The 17,750-nt window shown below is 41.8% G+C and overlaps 1 protein-coding gene across 1 annotated transcript in view; it reads right to left on the bottom strand.

The window, feature by feature from the left end:
* Window positions 1-616: 616 nt before the first annotated feature.
* The window catches only part of LOC116502169 (myosin heavy chain, cardiac muscle isoform-like), a 45,745-nt gene continuing 28,611 nt past the window's right edge, over window positions 617-17,750 (bottom strand). The window contains exons 29-42 of the mRNA XM_032207933.1: window positions 16,830-16,956; window positions 15,637-15,755; window positions 14,967-15,163; window positions 13,988-14,337; window positions 13,135-13,259; window positions 10,763-10,878; window positions 8,464-8,656; window positions 7,603-7,806; window positions 6,468-6,593; window positions 4,949-5,119; window positions 4,354-4,458; window positions 3,136-3,231; window positions 2,501-2,638; window positions 617-690 (exon numbers count right to left, since the gene is read on the bottom strand). Of these exons, the coding sequence (XP_032063824.1) occupies window positions 673-690; window positions 2,501-2,638; window positions 3,136-3,231; window positions 4,354-4,458; window positions 4,949-5,119; window positions 6,468-6,593; window positions 7,603-7,806; window positions 8,464-8,656; window positions 10,763-10,878; window positions 13,135-13,259; window positions 13,988-14,337; window positions 14,967-15,163; window positions 15,637-15,755; window positions 16,830-16,956 (2,085 nt within the window). The 3' untranslated portion in view covers window positions 617-672. The remainder of the gene's footprint in view (window positions 691-2,500; window positions 2,639-3,135; window positions 3,232-4,353; window positions 4,459-4,948; window positions 5,120-6,467; window positions 6,594-7,602; window positions 7,807-8,463; window positions 8,657-10,762; window positions 10,879-13,134; window positions 13,260-13,987; window positions 14,338-14,966; window positions 15,164-15,636; window positions 15,756-16,829; window positions 16,957-17,750) is intronic.

Consider the following 17,750-nt stretch of genomic DNA (forward strand, 5'->3'; position numbering starts at 1 on the left):
AATTCCAGTTCCATGACAACTCTTCCCTTTGTTTTCAGTTTTGACATTGAAATGTTTTAAAAGAATGCTATTTATGAGCCAGGGGCAGTCCTTATGGGATAAGTCCCCAAGCAGTATCTCTTAGGCCCCTTGAGCAGATGGAGAACAAAAATGCTTCCACTGATACTAGTGGAAGTTTCTGAACTGACCATTTGCATTAAAGTTAGTTTCTGCTGTCCTAAAAAAAAAAGGTGTAGCCTTTGACTGGCAGGACAGCTAGAAGCTGGGCTATCCCAGCTTTTAGGGCTGTCCCCTACACAGGTTTAATCCAGAGTGCTTTAACGATCTGCACATGAAGGATGTGGGACTGTGAAACGTGACTGGATTTGCCCTTGGGTTTGATTTCATCATTTGCCCTTAGGTTTGATTTCATCTGCCAATTAGGATTTGTTCCAACATAATGAAGTGGGTTGTTGGCAGTGTGTAATCTTGTATTGATCCCTGGGGCTTGACAAAACAGAAATACATAGAAATGAATGTAATCCACTACAGAGTCTCTTTGGGTTTTCACTTGACATTTATTTCTGTAAGTGCTTTTTCTTTTTTTTTTTTTTTTTTTTTTCCCATACACCTGCTTTTGGTTATGCCTGATTATATGAAACATCTTCTCATATTTGTCAGCTTGGACTGCACTTACTCCTCTTCATGAACCTGAAATGCAATTGAGAGAGATAGTACACAACTGTTAAAATTAAACTGTTACATTTAAACTGCTAGAAATTAAAATTACATTGTTGATTTTGATCTCTTTAACAGTTTAATTAAAATTAAACTTTTAAAAACTGTTCAAGTTTTACAGGGGGGTTTAGAGTTCAAGTTTACATGTAAACGACAGAAGTTTCTGTTAACTAACACTTCTGCTTCCTAGCATTGCCAGCTTGTGTCTGAAATACACTAACACTAAATAGATGTACCATATTGAATTTAGCCGTCATTTTGAGTCTTACTTCAGCTAAGAAGACAGGCTTCTTGTCCTTATGCTAAGATGTGCATCATCCCTTTGACAGCAGAGGATTTCTATAGAGCCCTCTTGCAATACATGATGTTGTTTGCTCTGAATGACACATCCTTTCAAAAGTATGAACATACTTTTGAACATACAAAAACATGAATAGCCGTAGTAGAGAAGGTATTTTTAGGGCTACGCTATTAAAAAAAAAAAAAAAAAAAGTCTTTCCAATGCCTTTCTCTTCCTAAAGGAGTTGTTGTTCACTGATTTTTGGGACAGCATTCGTTATCTGAACAAGTGCCCACTTCTCTATGACTTCTGCAGTTATGAGGCAGAAGGAGGTGCTAGGAAAATACAGGGAATGAACTACAGTCTACAAAGTACAATAAATGATTCTCATGATTTACCTATTTTAGTGTCTGAGTCTTGGGAAATTAGGAGTTTTTTTGGGGGGGGAAGGAGGAGGTGGAAAAAAAATGAAGAAAAACATGGAAATTTTTCCTCTTAAAGCCTACAAAACTTCATGTGAGTTTCAGTTGCAGTACTGCTTCCATCACGTGCAAATGCACGAGACCAGATGTTCATCTAGTTTTAATGTAGATGGTGGAGCTACAGGAATTAATTTCAACTAGAGGTGATTTTTTAGTCCAATATAAAAGCAGAAATTTCCTCCCACAGAATTGTGGATAAAGTAGAGAGAAGGGATCAAGTGGTATGGAAATAGCTAAATGATTACAGAAAGGTTTCTTTTATGTCACTTGACTGTGGAGCTGTACCCCCATTAAACTTACCTGCTATTAAGTATGGGAGTTTACATTACATTTGTAAATGAAATAGATAAAGCAATGACCCAGCTCCTCTTTCTGTCTTTCCTACAAATAGCAGCACCAGTCTTCCTTGCTGAGGTTGCCATCAGGCAAGCATAGACAAGCAAGGGTTTGCTTTCAGTTCCAGACCACGTTCCTAGGCACCTTTTAGTTTCATCTGTATTACTCTACTACCATTCCGATCAAGTGCAAAACACCACATATATACTTCTAGTTACTAATTACTTCCCAGCATCCAAGTGACTAATGACTACTATTTTCATCAAGCTCTTCAATTCAATACAATTTTTGAAAGAGCACTCTTAAAGTATCTGGCAATCTGCTAGTGCAGTAATCCCCCGGCTTTATTACATAGGTAGAAACCTACATCAGACAGAGTGAAAGAGATGGAGCTTTTAAATATCCCATGTAAAAAGACAGTTTGGCAACTTCTGGATGCTGAGCGGAGAGGTTAAGTGACACCATCGAGAGAACAGAGATTTCATTTTGTATAAGCAACAAATTGCTGTCCTAAAGATTTACTGTAACATTAAAACAAAGGGTTGACTGAAACTAAAAAAAAATTAGTAAAAAACTATTTATTCTAGTCCATATTACTTGAGGAGATGCAACAAATCTTCCTGTATACAGAGCATGTGCCATCGTCATTAACCTGTCACATTTGCTCCATATGGTAGAACCATACCTTTTTCATGCCAATATCTCTCGACTTGCTCCTCAGCTTATTAACTTGAGATTCAGCTATTTCAGCCCTTTCTTCAGCATCATCCAGATCATGCTGCTGTTTTCTGTACTTGGAAAGGTACAGATTGGCTTGTGCTTCCTGGTGAGAGAAAATAGTACAGCCGATTTCCTCCAGTCCACGTGAAGCAAAGCCTTCCATTTCAAGCAGGACAGAAGTGCTCAACATGAATAACCAACACTTCTATGGGAACCACTAGACTCTTGGAGGGATGAGGGTTTTTGTTTGTTTAAGGGTTTGTTGTTTGCAGTGGCACTCTTCATTTCAAGTGAACGGGGAGGATTTCAACGTGTCTCCTGGGGGACTAGCCAGAAGAAAAGGTCTTTCCTGTTCCTCCCCTTCCCTCCACCCCCTGCAAATTACACTCCAATCTTAAGATAAAATGGAATACCTTAATGTAATCAACACAAATGCTATATACTATGTATATAAATACATTTATAAATAAAGAGTTTGTATAAATACAAATAGTAATACACACAAATTCGGTACTTGTACTAAAAACTTTTGCCGATTAAAGATTGTGGTCATAGGGTAACGAATTTCTCAGAGGAAAAAAGGCCTAAATAGTCACTTACAGCTTCCTCTGCTTGGTGCTTGTAGCTCTTCACTTTTAGTTGTAGCTTATCAATCAGATCCTGCATCCGGGCCAGATTCTTCTTATCTTCTTCTGACTGTACCAAAACACCATCAGTTAAGTTAATAGTGTACAAAAGCATCTGTCAAATACTTATGGGTGACATATATATCATTTTACAAACGCGTAGTTTAAAATATGAACCAGCCATATTGTGATCAACCTGTGTGTAGATGAGAAAAAAAAATCTGTAAGCTGAAGATTTGTGAGGGCCTGCTTGCTGAGGACTAAGAATAGCCTCCCTATTTATATGTATGTAAATATTGAGATACATACACACACACATACATGTATGCACACACATGTGTACACACAGAGTTCCTTGCTTGGCAGGTGAGGACCTCTCGTCATTATAGAGAGCGTCATTACTGAGTGAAACAGACCAATGGGCAGGCCTAAAATACGTGTAATTTGCATATTTTAAATTTTTGTTGGGGGCAGGCATTTCTGGCAAAATGATCCAGGTTTAAGCTGTCACAGTCCATAAACAGAAGGACCTGCTAATTCTGTGTGCCTGCGCCGCAGCCCTGACTTCTAAGAAAACAACCTCTGCACACACAAGTCAGAGTAAGACAACATGTAGGATGCTAAGTAATACCCTAAAGCAGATGGTTACGATTATCTGCTCAGGATTCATGTTGAAAGCAAGGGAAACAGTGCTCTGCGATGAAGACCTTTTCAAAAGGCAAGCAGCAACAGCAGCTGATAGTAAGCCTGCAGGAGGCTGAGACTACTACAGCAGTAGTAGTACTACACCCAGCAGTAGGTGACAGAGCCCTGGGACTGGGCAGCCCTATGCTGAGTGATGCACAAGAGTTAACTGACTCCTTATGGCTCTTTTTAGCAACACCAGCACAGCTGAGAGACATCTGAGCTCTTCCTTCTCTTGCAGTATGAATAGTCCTGTAAGCCTGCTCCATTTAGTACTGTGCTGAAACTGTCCAAATCCCAGCAATAGTAACCTAACACTGGTTACAATTCGTCAGGCAAGATGATGGTAGCACTAGGAAGATGTTCCTCCCATCCCTAAAGCTTCCTGCAATGAGAAAGCTCTGGGTAATGCCCTCCTTCATCCTTCACTGAAACACTGAAACAAATTCAGTCCCGGACAGGGAGAAAACCTTTCTTTCCAGGGTGGTTACTACAGTCCTCGGCGTACCTGATAAGTCAGCTCTTTGATGCGCCTCTCAAACTTGCGGGCTCCTTTTTGGGCATCTGAATTGCGACGGAGTTCAGTCTCAAGTTCATTCTCCAGTTCACGAACCTGCAAAAAAGGAAAAAACCTTGCAATTATGCTACAAATATAAAGCAGAGGGTAACTTAGTTCACAGTTCAAGACATACTCATTTTCCTCAGCATCTTAATAGTGCTCAATGTGAGGAATAGATGAAAATGTAGCCTTTTCATTCTATTTTTTCATAAATGTATTTAAGCTGTGCCAGCAGCCAAAGGACCCACTCAGAACTAGATGCTCTATATACACGTGCAAAGGCCAAGCAGAGGGTTTTCCTAGTTGTAGATGTCTTGCCTTTTTTTTTTTTTTTTTTTTTTTTTTTTTTTTTAAATCAAGGGCTTGGTCATCTACTGTGCTACAACAGCTCACAGCTCACTATAACTGGATCTTGGAAGGGAAGGATGTGTCCAAGAGCTGCTCACCTGCATCTTTTGAACTTACCAGGCACCCCAAGGGCACCCACCCGCTCCCAAGTCTGTAAAGCAGCAGGTAGCAGTCCATAGTTTGATCACAAACTTACCCTGGATTCCAGTTTCTGGATCTGTTTCTTGCCACCTTTCAGGGCTATTTGTTCTGCCTCATCCAATCGTTTCTGGAGATCTTTAATGGTTTGTTCCATGTTCTTCTTCATTCTCTCTAAGTGAGCACTAGTATCTTGCTCTTTTTTAAGCTCCTCAGCCATCATTGCTGCCTGAAAAAACAACCAAACTTTACAACACTTCTGTCAGTCTGCTGAATTATGTCTCAGAAAATAGTGATAGAAGATCCATGTTGGGTAATCCACTACTTGGCTCATTGGCTATACCTAATGCTGCCAAGAATAGATTGTGTATGTTTCTCTCTCCTGGACAGAGAGAATGCTTTTTTTTTTTTTTTTTTTCTTTTTCCCCCCATATTCTAACACTGTGATTTAAGTCTTTGCTTGCTTGTATCCATGCTACACAATGTCCTCATTTATAATAGCTACAAGTAAACCTATGCCACTCACTGCAGGCATTTCACCCAGAACTTATGTAAAGTCTAATATTGGAATTTGGGACTCCTGAAAGGTAGTGAATTAAAAAAAATGGCAGACGAGTTTCCTGGCACAGCCATAGACAAAAGCTGCCTGAGCAGCTGTAACAGCACAGCAATTTCTGCAGTCTGTGCTGTGATAGGAAGCTCAGCTTCAGCATCTTACATATTCCCTGACCGTTCGCTAAGACTGGTAACAAGGGTGCCAATTAGCTCATGTCTGATCTGACATGTGTCCCTGCCTCCTAGAGCCATTTGCAGATTCTTGTATCCATCACTGAACATCCATCAGAAGACAGCAAGCACTGCAGTCCAGGCTGGAGCTGAATCAAGGACAGTCAGTGTCTTCTCTCTGGCAGGCAGTAACAGTACTGCCAGCTGAGAAGCAGTGAAGACCACGGTACAAGAATAGCTTCATCCAGGCACTCCAGACACAACTCACAGAAACATCCAGTTCTAGATTTTACTCTGTCTGCTGGTATGATGTGATATGTCAGCCAAACTCTACGTTACTCCAGGTCTGTGGGAAAAGAAACTATACTAGTCCAAAAATGTCATCTTCCTGACAGGAAGAATGCACTCACTGTCTCTTCTTGGGAACTTCATCCTCATGTTTTTCTAATAGATGCCTCATTTTGGATTTGGGAATTGTACTCCTCACAGCAGATTCTATGCACACCTGGCGACCTGTTAGTGCTCGTTCTGTCTGAAGTATATAATATATATAATAAGTATATATAGTCGAGGTATATAATCCACCCAATTCAAAGGTGACGTGACCTGAGACTTTGGGGATCAGTGGAATCTGCATTCTCAGGGAAAGTAAGAATAAAAAAAGATCAAGCAGAAGTATTTCCTTTCTCTTAACCTCTAGTCTGTTTACTTTTGTAGTTTCATCACCTGCCTCCAGATAACTGTGGAGCACTTCAGATATATCAGCTTTGTAACAGGTGCTTCGGAAATGCTGGGTTGTCCTAAGACAGTGTGGTACTGAAACAAACTGAGCAAGGAATGAGGCTACTTACATCTGTGATTGCTTTCTTAGCTTTTTCCTCTGCATTTCGGCACTCCTGGATTGATTCCTCCACTTCATTCTGCATCTGGGAAATGTCACCTTCCAGCTTCTTCTTCTGATTGATTAGGCTTGTGTTCTTTATAATGTTTTTCACAAAAGAAACAGTGGAAAATTAGGAAAAATGATTATTTGAGACATAACTTTTCTAAATACCATAGCACACAAAGGCTTAATGATTTTTGCAGCCCCTGGATTACACAGAGCAATATTTAGGGAGGGAGGTCCACGTATGGGTTAAGGGTTGGCCTTTACTATGTCGCTTAGCTTCAGACTGAGGAAATATTACAAATACTTTCAATAACGTAAATATTCAAATTTCAATTCAGGCAAAATAATAAGCAAGAGGCTGAAACAGAAGCATGAATAAAGCAGTTCATCTTGGAAAAGTAATGATCCATTATCAGTTAGTCAATAAGGTGATTAAAACAAAAGTCCCACGTCAGACTGTTGAAGTATCACATGTGCTGAATATTACAAAATATTGCCAGCCTGTAGCTCATTTTCATCTCCTTCTGAATGTTGGTTGTTTGGTGAAGAGAAGATTGGGTTTTGCAGCAAAAGTGCTGGTGACTCAGGACATTTGCCTCCACAACCCTGTAAAAACAGCGGTGCCCATTGTGACCAAGTCCAAAGGGCTCTCTTAACGAAGACCTGACGTGGTAGAGCACGCTTTGCTGCTGTGCACAATGCACCTAGTGATCTTGAGGCATTGAAGTTTGCTTTGCTAAGTAATAACAGCACCTTGTGCAAACACTGCTGCTTTTCAAAGAAATACTTCCCTATCCCAGCCACAGCCTAATGAAAGCGGGAAGCTGGGTTTTTACAGCACCAAAGAAAGTAAGAAATAAAATTTATTCTTGTTATCTCCCATCCTTATATTTTCTGTGAACCGTTTAATGCAGTTGGTTGAGTCATCAGTTCCAGCTAACCTGACAGTAACGAGGTGGCATTCCTGCAGAGTGACTTATTTCCTCTACCATTTTCTACCTTGGAGGTGGGCAAGGAGTGTGTCTGCCTTATGACAGCAATGGACAAACAGTGTCAGTGCTTAACAGGCAAGGCTGTTTAACCCAGAAAAAGCCAACCTGAGTATGCAGCAGGTTCACACGTTCGGTGGCTTCCAGCAGCTCATGCTCTGCCAGCTTCCTTGCCCGTTCAGTCTGGTCCAGCAAAGCCCTCAGCTCATCCAGCTCCGACTGGAGAAGATTGTTCCTCCTGTCAGAGACTGCCAGCTGTTCCTTCAGGTCTTCATTCACATGCCCTGAGTCATCCAGCTGCACCTGAAGTTCCTATAACAAAGCAGACAGGTTTTTACCAGTCCAAATGCATTTTGAGCCACTGTGCTTACATGAGAGGGCCACCTCTAGAAGTTCAGTGCTTCTTTATTCGAGAAAGGCTTCCTCCAGACCGTAATCTGAATAGCTTTTGTGGTATGTGATGCAAAGAGGGAAAAACCTGATCTGCAATCTGTCAGAACTAGTGCTTCTGCCCGAGGCAGAACCAGCTTCGTAGCATGGGAGAGAGATGAGGCAGGCGATGACTTGAAAGGTCTCTTAGCAAGGCTCTTTAAACTACAACAACAAAAATTACTTACGTTGAAGCACATTAGAAAGCTGAATATATACACACAATCTGTACTGTGGCTAACTGACGCGCTCTCCACTTTTAAAGGCTTTGCAAGCTCACATGGAAATCAGATTTTCAGTACCTCATGCTGTAACTTTCTGCCCCAATGGGAAACTGTAGCCAGCAGGGGTTTTACACCTGGATCTCATCCCACTTGTATGCAAGTCTTGGAAGAGATCCACAGTTCAGTGTTCTCTCGTGTCAGAAGTGATCACTAAGGGCTTTTCCCGCATGTCCCTGAGAGTAGCTTCTCTTAATCACCATCACTGTTTTGCTGTGTGCTATGAAACCCAGCCTGGGACTGAGAGCTCTCAGAGTACCTTTATTTGTGTTTGCAGGACACGTGTTGACTTTGTTGCTTCTGCAGCATGCCTGTTGGCATGGCTGAGCTGGATTTCCATTTCATTGAGGTCCCCTTCCATCTTCTTCTTCAGCCGAATGGCCTCGTTTCTGCTCCGGGCTTCAGAATCAAGGGTGGACTGCAGTGAATCTATGGCGCGTTGCTGATTTCTCCTGGTATTGGAATAATGTAGAAGGGTCATTTAGAGTGAATGGACTCTCGGAAGTCCATTAATCTCTGGGAAGGAACACAGAACTACATGCAACAGTACTTCAACAGGTGTCTCGTTGCTAGAATCAGCAGTACGTTCCTGAATGACATACATAGCATGGGTTTCTAGTGCCTCATTGCCATCTACCTGTCTGCTGTGTTTCACACCCTCAGATAACTCCTGATCTGCAATAACCTATAATATTAATCTCCCTCATTTCCTTTGGCAATATTACAGCAAGGATTTCCCTTAAAGCTCTTGTGAGCTCAAGCAAGTACAGCTTTGAACCTAGCAAGAAGCATTTCAAGCTTAGCTGTCACTTACCAAGGTATTTACCAAATCATTTACTTGGTTACTTTACATCTCGGCCTCTTTATGAAGGCATTATGGAATGAAATTAATCAAACTGCTGGTAGGTAGCTATGTTCAAGCCAATCATTCTAGGCACCCTGTATATAGTAAATGACACTGGCAAGATCCAATTTATCACATCTTAAAGTAGATGTTGAAACGTACATTTCTTATGCTCGATTATGACAGGAGTATTGCAAGAATAGAAATCTGCATTACAGACATCTACAATTAGAAGAGGTTGAGCCCACTGTAATTAACAGGCTGCTCCCCATGTGAAAGGCCATTTACTGTCTATGTAAGAGATGGCAAAACAGAGACAGGTGCATTATTTTCCTCTAACAATCTCAACAGAGAGGCTTAGAAAACAACAACAACGAAAAAAAAAACCTGCAATTCTAGGCTCTGAGTCCAGTAGTACAGGTTTTGCCTTCCTGCAACCAGAAAGAAACTCAAAACACCAAATATGACTTACACAGTGAATTTTCTTCTCACTGCCAGCTGAGCTTTTCTGATTGCATAGGATTTCTGGGAAATCACCAAGTCAACAAGGAAAACCTTGAGGGTGTTATTGCTTAGGCAAGACACTGAACTGTGCCCTGCATTCCCAGGAGACACCACAGCTTGCCTGCTGAGCACTCTAAGCAGTCTAGAAGCAAAACATGCATGCGGCTGAGGCAGAAACACTAATTAGAATAGCCTGTTGGGATTTCTGTAATCCAGACATCTGCAGGACATCAGAAAATAGCACCAAAATCTTGTTTGTTTTTCTGAAGCAATTAACATGTTAATGCTTGTATCTGTTCTAGCCAAAGTGGACCTTTGGCCTCCCCTTTCCCTGGCCTTTACACTTCTAGCAAATAATGATGTGTTTCTTGGACTAATAACACTACAGCACGAAGTGGTTCAAGACCAGAGTTTCCTGAAGGACTGCACACACATTGCTAAAAATCTGACCCAGGATCAGTGTAACTCTGCAGACTAGAGATTGTGCTGCAGGGAGGAGGGGAGCGACAAAAGACATCATCCCTCTGCCATCTAATTGCTTTCCGTTTTTCCTGTTCATCCCTTTCACCTGCAAACTCCTTTCCTTCTATATTGACACTTCCTGTACCTCTGCAAGTCTCAGGGGTTACCCAAATGATTTACAGGTAACTGCAAGCTCCTCACATCCTCCCACAATCGGTGTAGCCATGACTGCATAAATTGACTGAATGCAGAGGTAAAGATTGCCTTTAGCCAACACCAGTTTGAGCACCACTGATTTTGCCTGTGGTTCCCCCCTTGGGAGGCACTCATCCTAGGGGATGGGAAGGAGGCAGCAGACTAGCTAGACGTGCTTGGCTCCATGCTGTAAACATGTAGGGTTTGCAGCTCATGGTCGTGTCCATGACTTTGGCTGTGCCAGCCAGCTGTTTACTGGTTGCTTTGTGATGTGTCTGACGGGCTTACGTGTACACTGGCAGAACCTGGACTGACAGGAATATCTGAAGCAAGGAGAGGTAGTAGGTAGGACTAGTAAAGTAAAGAAAGGTAGTAGGATTACCCTGTGGCAAATAACCAGAGCTGCCTTCATTCCTGATAGTGAGTATCAGCTTTTGCTGGTGTGTTTACCTGTGTTTTGTTTGACTGGCTTGGGTCTTGAGAATATTTCTGACCTTTTGAGATTTTCCCCTTAAAAATAAGAATTTAAAAATTATTTGTCTCTACACGGTACCTCATATTTTCCATTTCTTCATCCTTTTCTGTAAGTTTCCTTTCAAAATCAGCCTTAAGCTGAGAAAGTTCAAGCTGAAAACGAAGGGTCTTACTTTCTTCATGTTCCAAAGCTCCCTGAAACAGAAAACACCAAGAGCTTGCAATTGCACCAATGATCCCTTCATGCTTTTCTCACTGCTCCCAGTAGCACAATTCCTTCCCTGCTCCTCTCTCTAAGCAAGGACATGAGCAAAACAACACATTTATCTGCCTTCTAATGCAAGCTGGCAGCTGAAAAATTGAGCAGCAAGCTCCTCAGAGTACAAATTGTCAAATAGTCCATGGCTCACAAAAAGATACATTATGCCTTGCCTGTATGGTTTTGATACCAACAAATGCATTCCCCTGGCACCCCAATACAGACGCTCTCTGGAAATTCATGGGCTTGCAAGCAATAAGGAGAGGCTAAAGCCAGACTGGTGTTGGAAAGTTGAAGGGGTCCACACTCCTTCCAGCTCATAAGGACTTCTCCAAATCATAGAGTGTTGAAAGCCTCCCAGGTATACAATCTTGTTATGCCAAATGACTTTAAGGAAAGAAATAGCAGACATCAGCTCTGTATGAAAATACAAAACTACTCTGTCCCCTTTTTCCAGTTAACATGAAGGAAGCTGTGGAACAAGGCAGGTTTATCCCAACATCTTTGTTCTTACATCATCTCTCATGTATGGAGGTCAAAAACTGCACTGAGAGCAGCCTGCAGTTATCTAACAAGGCCTCAGACTCCCAGGTCTTGCCATTGTAACTCAGTGCTGCTCTCAAACAGGGAAGGAAAGCAGAAGGAACACCACATATTTTGGAAATGCTCTCAGAAGGGTAAAATTGCACTGGCTTAGCTGTGTTTCCCTTAAGAGATGATGGAAACAGAATGGGGTTTCTGATGGCAAAGCTGTTCAAAATCCTTCCTAATCCGTGGACACTGTGCAGCAGCTGCAGGTCACTCAGATGCAGGTTTCATGCCAAGGAACCACCCCACGTTAACAGCACACAGAAGTACCACATTACCAGTGGTGACTGCCAGAAACTCAAACTCACAAGGGAGGGAGGAAGTCAGCATTACGCCATTGCTTTCACAATTAAAATGAGATACATCATCACTTTACTTTCATTAGCCAATAATTTCACTGAGCTTTAGGAAGCCATTCCACACGGTTCAGGAAAGTAAAGTATGCCCCTGAGATCCCCCAAGAACTGGATGTATTCTTTGGTGTGAGAAAAGCTCAGTGACAGAGCATGTAATCACTCTTCACATCTCAGAGCTGTGGAAGCGAGATGTGCTATTTCCTCTGCTCTTATCACCAGACCTGCTTGGTTGGCTGTGAAATCCCTGCAAACTGTAAAGCGTCCTGTAACAGACAAAAGAAGTTGCACGATATTTGAGGTATTAACAGATCCCTGTCACCGCATGATGTTTACTTTAGCATACGCTATGCAGAGAACAATTCAAATGAAATGCAGCCCTCACTAACAATCCTGTGCTGTGTTGCTTCTAGCCAGCAACACCTACACCCCTTCCTAGCTCTGCCATGCACCAAACTTCCAAAAAACCTGACAACCCGTCTTTCTAAGTGAATCGTCAGGATCGTCAGCCGGCCTGTTCCATGTTGTTGGTTTGTTTCTGGAAACAGGGATGGGGTGTCCCTCTTGGTACATGTATACTTGTCACTATATAAATGAACACAGTGATGTTAAGTGTCTATTAAACTCCTGTGGGAGACAAAGATTTTCTAGATGGCCTGTTTTCATCTCATATCTGAGCCTGGTACCACTTCTGTTTTTGTTTATTTGTTTGTTTGTTTTTTGTTTTGTTTGTTTGTTTTGTTCTGTTTTTTGTTTCTGCAGGCAGCAGTATCTAACACACTAAGACCTTAGAGTATTTCAAGTTATCAGGAGGTTTGTTTTCTTATGCTCAAAGACGGGAAGTGGTGAATTTGCTGATTGAAATCTAGACACTAGAAGTATCTGATAAAATATTGTAAAGCCATGGTTCCCAGCAATTTCTATTTCCTGAAAGACTGGAATATTCCATGCTAGACTGTCAGAACATGGGCAGAGGATATCTGAGCTTTCTGAAAGAAAAGAAAAAACAACCACAGAAAAACCTACAACACACCTCCTTTGACATGGCCTCCATTTGATGATCTTAGAGGTGAAATCTCCAAAAGTCACCAGTCACTTTTGAAAGCTATGGCTAGGAAATCCCAGGGGAACTGGGTGCAAGGAAGTTACACTTGCTATCAACACATTCACAGTGTTGCTGACAGAATCAAAAAGGAAGGAGTTTCATGACAAAGGCACCCTTTCCTCTTGCTTTGAGCTCTCTTTCCTTACCTCTGCTTCTTCCAGAGCCAGCTGAACTTCTGACTTTTCTTGTTCAACCTGTTTCTTGATTTTTTCTATTTCGTGAAGGCTCTTGTTTCCTTCACTAATCTGGTTGGTCAGATCAGAAATCTCCTCTGAAACAAGAAAAAGGTCGGAGGCATTTATTTTCAGTCTGCGTGTCCCAGACATAACGCAACTCAGGGAGTGAGAATACAGGATCTGTGCCTCAGACTACTACTTCAAAGGCTCATCAGACACCTTGGGTTACAAGGTGTACATCAGACATCTTGGGTTCAGCTTCCTTTTACAGCAGCTGTTTTTACCCAATTTACTTGAAGGCACAGACTTTGTCATAAATGCTTTTTGAAGTGGTTTAGTTTTATCTGTGATTGGCAGGCTAGCAACATCGTGCTCTGCTCTAGGAGCTATCTAGGCTTCATCTGTTGCACCTTTGCTATCTTTCTTGTTCCTGAGACTGGCACCTCTGCCAGTGGTGGGCTCATTTCCCCTGCCCCTCACACTGATAGGAATGCTGAGAAAAGCACTGGGGACAACTAGAAATTTTCTTTCAGTGACGTGAAGTTCTCCATTGGTTTATTTTACAGACTTTTAAGAGCATTTCTTCTCCTTTGTAATGAGGATTATCATTCTAAACAAAACTGTAGGCAACATTAGATTACACAGACCTAATCAATCCTCCGGCCACACCATTTTCTACACTTAAACCCCCTGTTGCCAGCATCAGTCAGTATCTTTAAACACACCTGAAAGCTATTCCCAAGGACATGAGAAATGCCTTTCCCTACAACTGTCCTCCCTGCTGTGGCACTCACACCAGGCATGGGGCCTGAATGAAACCTACCTTGGAGATTCTTGTTTTCCCGTTTCAGTGTCTCCAGGTGGTCCAGTGTCTCTTCATAGGCATTCTTCAGCTTGAAGAGCTCGGTGCTGAGGCTACGGGCCTCCTTTTGAGAAGCCTCCAGCTCAGCCTGTGACTCTTCGTACTTTTGCTTCCAGTCATTGATGATCTTGTCAAACCCACGCTGCTTCTTGTCCAGGGAGGCAGCTGCTGAATTGGCCTTTTCCAGGTCGATCATCATGTCTTCCAGCTCATTCTGCAGCCTGTGCTTTGTCTTTTCCAGAGAAGAGCACTTGGCATTGGCAGCCTCAATTGCTTCCTCAGCTTCTTGCAGGCGGGCAGCAAGTTTCTTCCTGCCAGGTGGGGAGAGACAGTAAAATGACTGAGTAACCACTGCCATGCTATCCAGAAAAAAACTGATGCCAAATCAGCATCTCAGTAATTCAGTTTCCAAAAGGAAAGTGTGAAGGAAAAATAAATAGAAATCAAGCCTCTAGAGAGAAGGGTCTATGACAGGCAAAGAATAGCATCTAAATTGTGAATGCTGAGAAGTGGCAGATAATTTTGTGCATGCGTGTATATGTGTGCGAATGTTTGAAATTGAACTTTTGACCTCTCAAACAGAAGCCTGCCATTATTTGCTAGCTGTAACCAGTAAGTGCTGATTGTAAATTTTGATAAAACCTGGTCTAAGTCGAAGTTTCACATACTGAATTCTATAACTAAAAGAGATGACCACTGATAAGGATTGGTTCATGCCTTGGGGCTTTTGTTCATAGACTAGACTGGGAAAATAGGGTTTGGTAGTCACAGCAGCAAGAAGAGGTCCTGGAAATAAAGGAAGGGTCCCCAAAAGAATACAACAAAGATGCCACATGGAGAAAATGTACTGGAAGTGGGGGAAGATCCTGCATATTGGAGACATGCAGATGCTACAGTCCTCCCAGTTGAGGGGCAGATGAAACCCATAGTACCCACTTACTTGGCATCTTCCAGCTCCTCAGTTCTCTGTATGGCATCAGTCTCATACTTTGTTCTCCACTGTGCCACTTCTGCATTTCCCTTAGAGAGAGCCCGCTGCAGCTCCGCCTTGGCTTCTTGCTCCTCCTCATACTGCTCCCGCAAGAGATCACAGTCATGCCTGGCTGCTTGCAGGGCATGAGCCAGGGCATTTTTGGACTGCAGAAATAGAAAGGTCAAAGCATTGGACGGGTACCTACTGAAAAACCCAAATAAACATACTCTAGAAATTCAAATGGAGACAGAAGTCTGTTTCTTTTTTGCCTCTGGCCTTGACAGTCCTGATCAAGTCAAGTCAAGAAATACTAGAGGTCATCCCTACTGATGACATTCTGGGCAAACCATCAAAACGGAGGATACCTCTGGAGAAACAGAAAAATTTTTAAGATGCAAGATTTAAGATTTTGGGTATACTATTAGATAAGTTTCATTTGCCAGTTATGGGCACCAGATATTTTCCAAAACTCTTCTCCTTTGACTTACTTGTGTCAGGGGCAGGAACATATATCCTTAAAATTACCAGGAAGTATTCTCACTCCTATGTGTCATTTCAGCTTTTATCCAGGGTACAAACAAGCACGAGTAGTTTTTCCCTTTCCAACTCAATGAATGGGACAACATCAAAGCATTACCTTAGTTTCCTCTTCTAGCTGTCTCCTAAGTTCTTCAATCTGCTGGGTAAATGATGTTTTTCCCCTGGACAGCTGACTTATCAGTGACTCCTTCTCTTCAAGCTGTCTTACAAATTCACCTGTCACAGAATTTGACCAAGAAAGGGTAAAAACAGGAAGTGACACACTCCTAGCCAGAGCCAAAAATCAAAGTCTGACTTGTCCAATTCTGCAGAGGAAAAGAACTAACAATGATTGTGGCTAACCTTTTGTGAAGTGTCTTTCGAACTTGTAACCACCAAGATACTTCACTTTCTTCTCTCTCTTTTTTCTTTTTTTTTTTTTTAATAGTTATTATTTGTAGTGCCATTACTTTGATTCATGATTGTTAGTTCATCTCATGGATCAGGCTAGATTGATTCTTACTTTCACATGCAATTGTAGCTGGTTTTGCTTACATATTTTCTTCACTATTTTGCTTTTCTACAGACTGCTTTTCAGTTGGCTCCAAAGTATCCTAATGTCCTCACAACTGCCAGCATACAGAACAGGGAGATACATAAGGAAAACTATTTATCATGAGAAGGGCACCATTGCAGGGTGGAAATTGCAGCCTTATAGGAGTACATAGAACTAACAAGATAACTGACAGAAAATGAAATACATGTCTTTGAAAATACATGGAAAGTTAATATAGCAGAACAGTGATAACTGATGAGGATGATGAGATTAAATGGTTCTCTAGTTAAAAACATAGCACACACTTGGAGGATATGTCTGAGTGGATCCAAGTATCTTTTAGGTTGCAATGCCTGAGGTTATGCTGAGGAAGGCAGTATCCACACAGACAACAACAGTGCACCAACTTCCTCATCTTCCCTCTAGCTTTGCAGGATAGATGCACATGTCATTGTTTATGAAACTGGATATTTAGCCAACATATCCATTTCAGCTCATGAGGTGGTAGCACAGCATGCTGGTACCTACAGTTATAGCTTAGTTTTAAAAGCCAGTCCAAGGCAGGGTCTCTTCTATCAAGCTTATGCAAATACTGAAGACAGGAAAATTGGAAGATACAAAGCTACAGCTCCATTCAGCAGTCCTAATCCAACCAGTTCCAGTACAAGTGCTACTGCACAATACTCCTCTCTAATGTAGCCGCCTGATATACTGAATCCCAGTATCTGGGCTGAACACTCATGTGCCACACATACCATTCTCACTCTGGAGCTTTGCCTTCTGAGTAGTGAGGTCGTTCATGAGGCGAGTCATTTCATCCAGCTTAGTTTTTGTCTCATTCAGATGATCTTCATAAGTGCGACAAAGTTTTTCTGCATTTGCCTAAGCAGGAAAAAGCAGGAAGCAGGAGAAAAGACACACAAAGCTGTAGCTTCCAAGTAACTATTTGGAAGCTGTAGCCTTCCAAATCTGTGTGTGTGTGTGTGTGTATGCATCCCTTTCAGAGAAATGTCAGATAACAAAGACCCAAATATCACTTTCAGCAGCAGCATACAAGGAGCAATAAGGCAGAGGTTAAGGCTTGAATAAAGAATTTGGGATTTGGCTCAGATATAAGAGTGACCAAGAAGAAATGATCCTGCTCATCATCATGCATGTGTAGTTAATGTTTTTCAAGATACAGTTCATGAACAGCAAAGGTTACAGAGGGACAAATGACATCCCTTGTTCTTAGCAAACTTCTCATAAGTATCTCTTAAAGCTCTTCAATAAAACAGATCAAAGTCTTGCCACTGTTTTGAAGACAGGGACACTGGAACTGAAAGAGGAAAACCTGCTTTGGCATCTTGGAGGACAGCAGCAAAGCAGGAAATAGGAGCCCTGTGTCTGCAGCCCCAGTCAGGGCTCTCCCCACCAGACCATACCACATTCATTTTCCCTTAACTGCATTCTGAAATAACGCACCAGAGTAAAAAGACTTTGCAAGACCTTCAGAAGCAATCACATGCCTATGAAGTTCAGTCATAAGCCTCATCATAATTGCTAGATGGGAATATCACCTCCAATGAAAACTGCTTTACTGATTCTATTTAATTGCCATTTATCATAAATTGAGGCTGATGACAGCCTTCTAACACTCAGAATAATGAAATCTCTTTTTTTCAGTTGCACAGAAA

The sequence above is a fragment of the Aythya fuligula genome, chromosome 1, assembly GCF_009819795.1.
Source record: "Aythya fuligula isolate bAytFul2 chromosome 1, bAytFul2.pri, whole genome shotgun sequence".
Taxonomy (NCBI): domain Eukaryota; kingdom Metazoa; phylum Chordata; class Aves; order Anseriformes; family Anatidae; genus Aythya; species Aythya fuligula.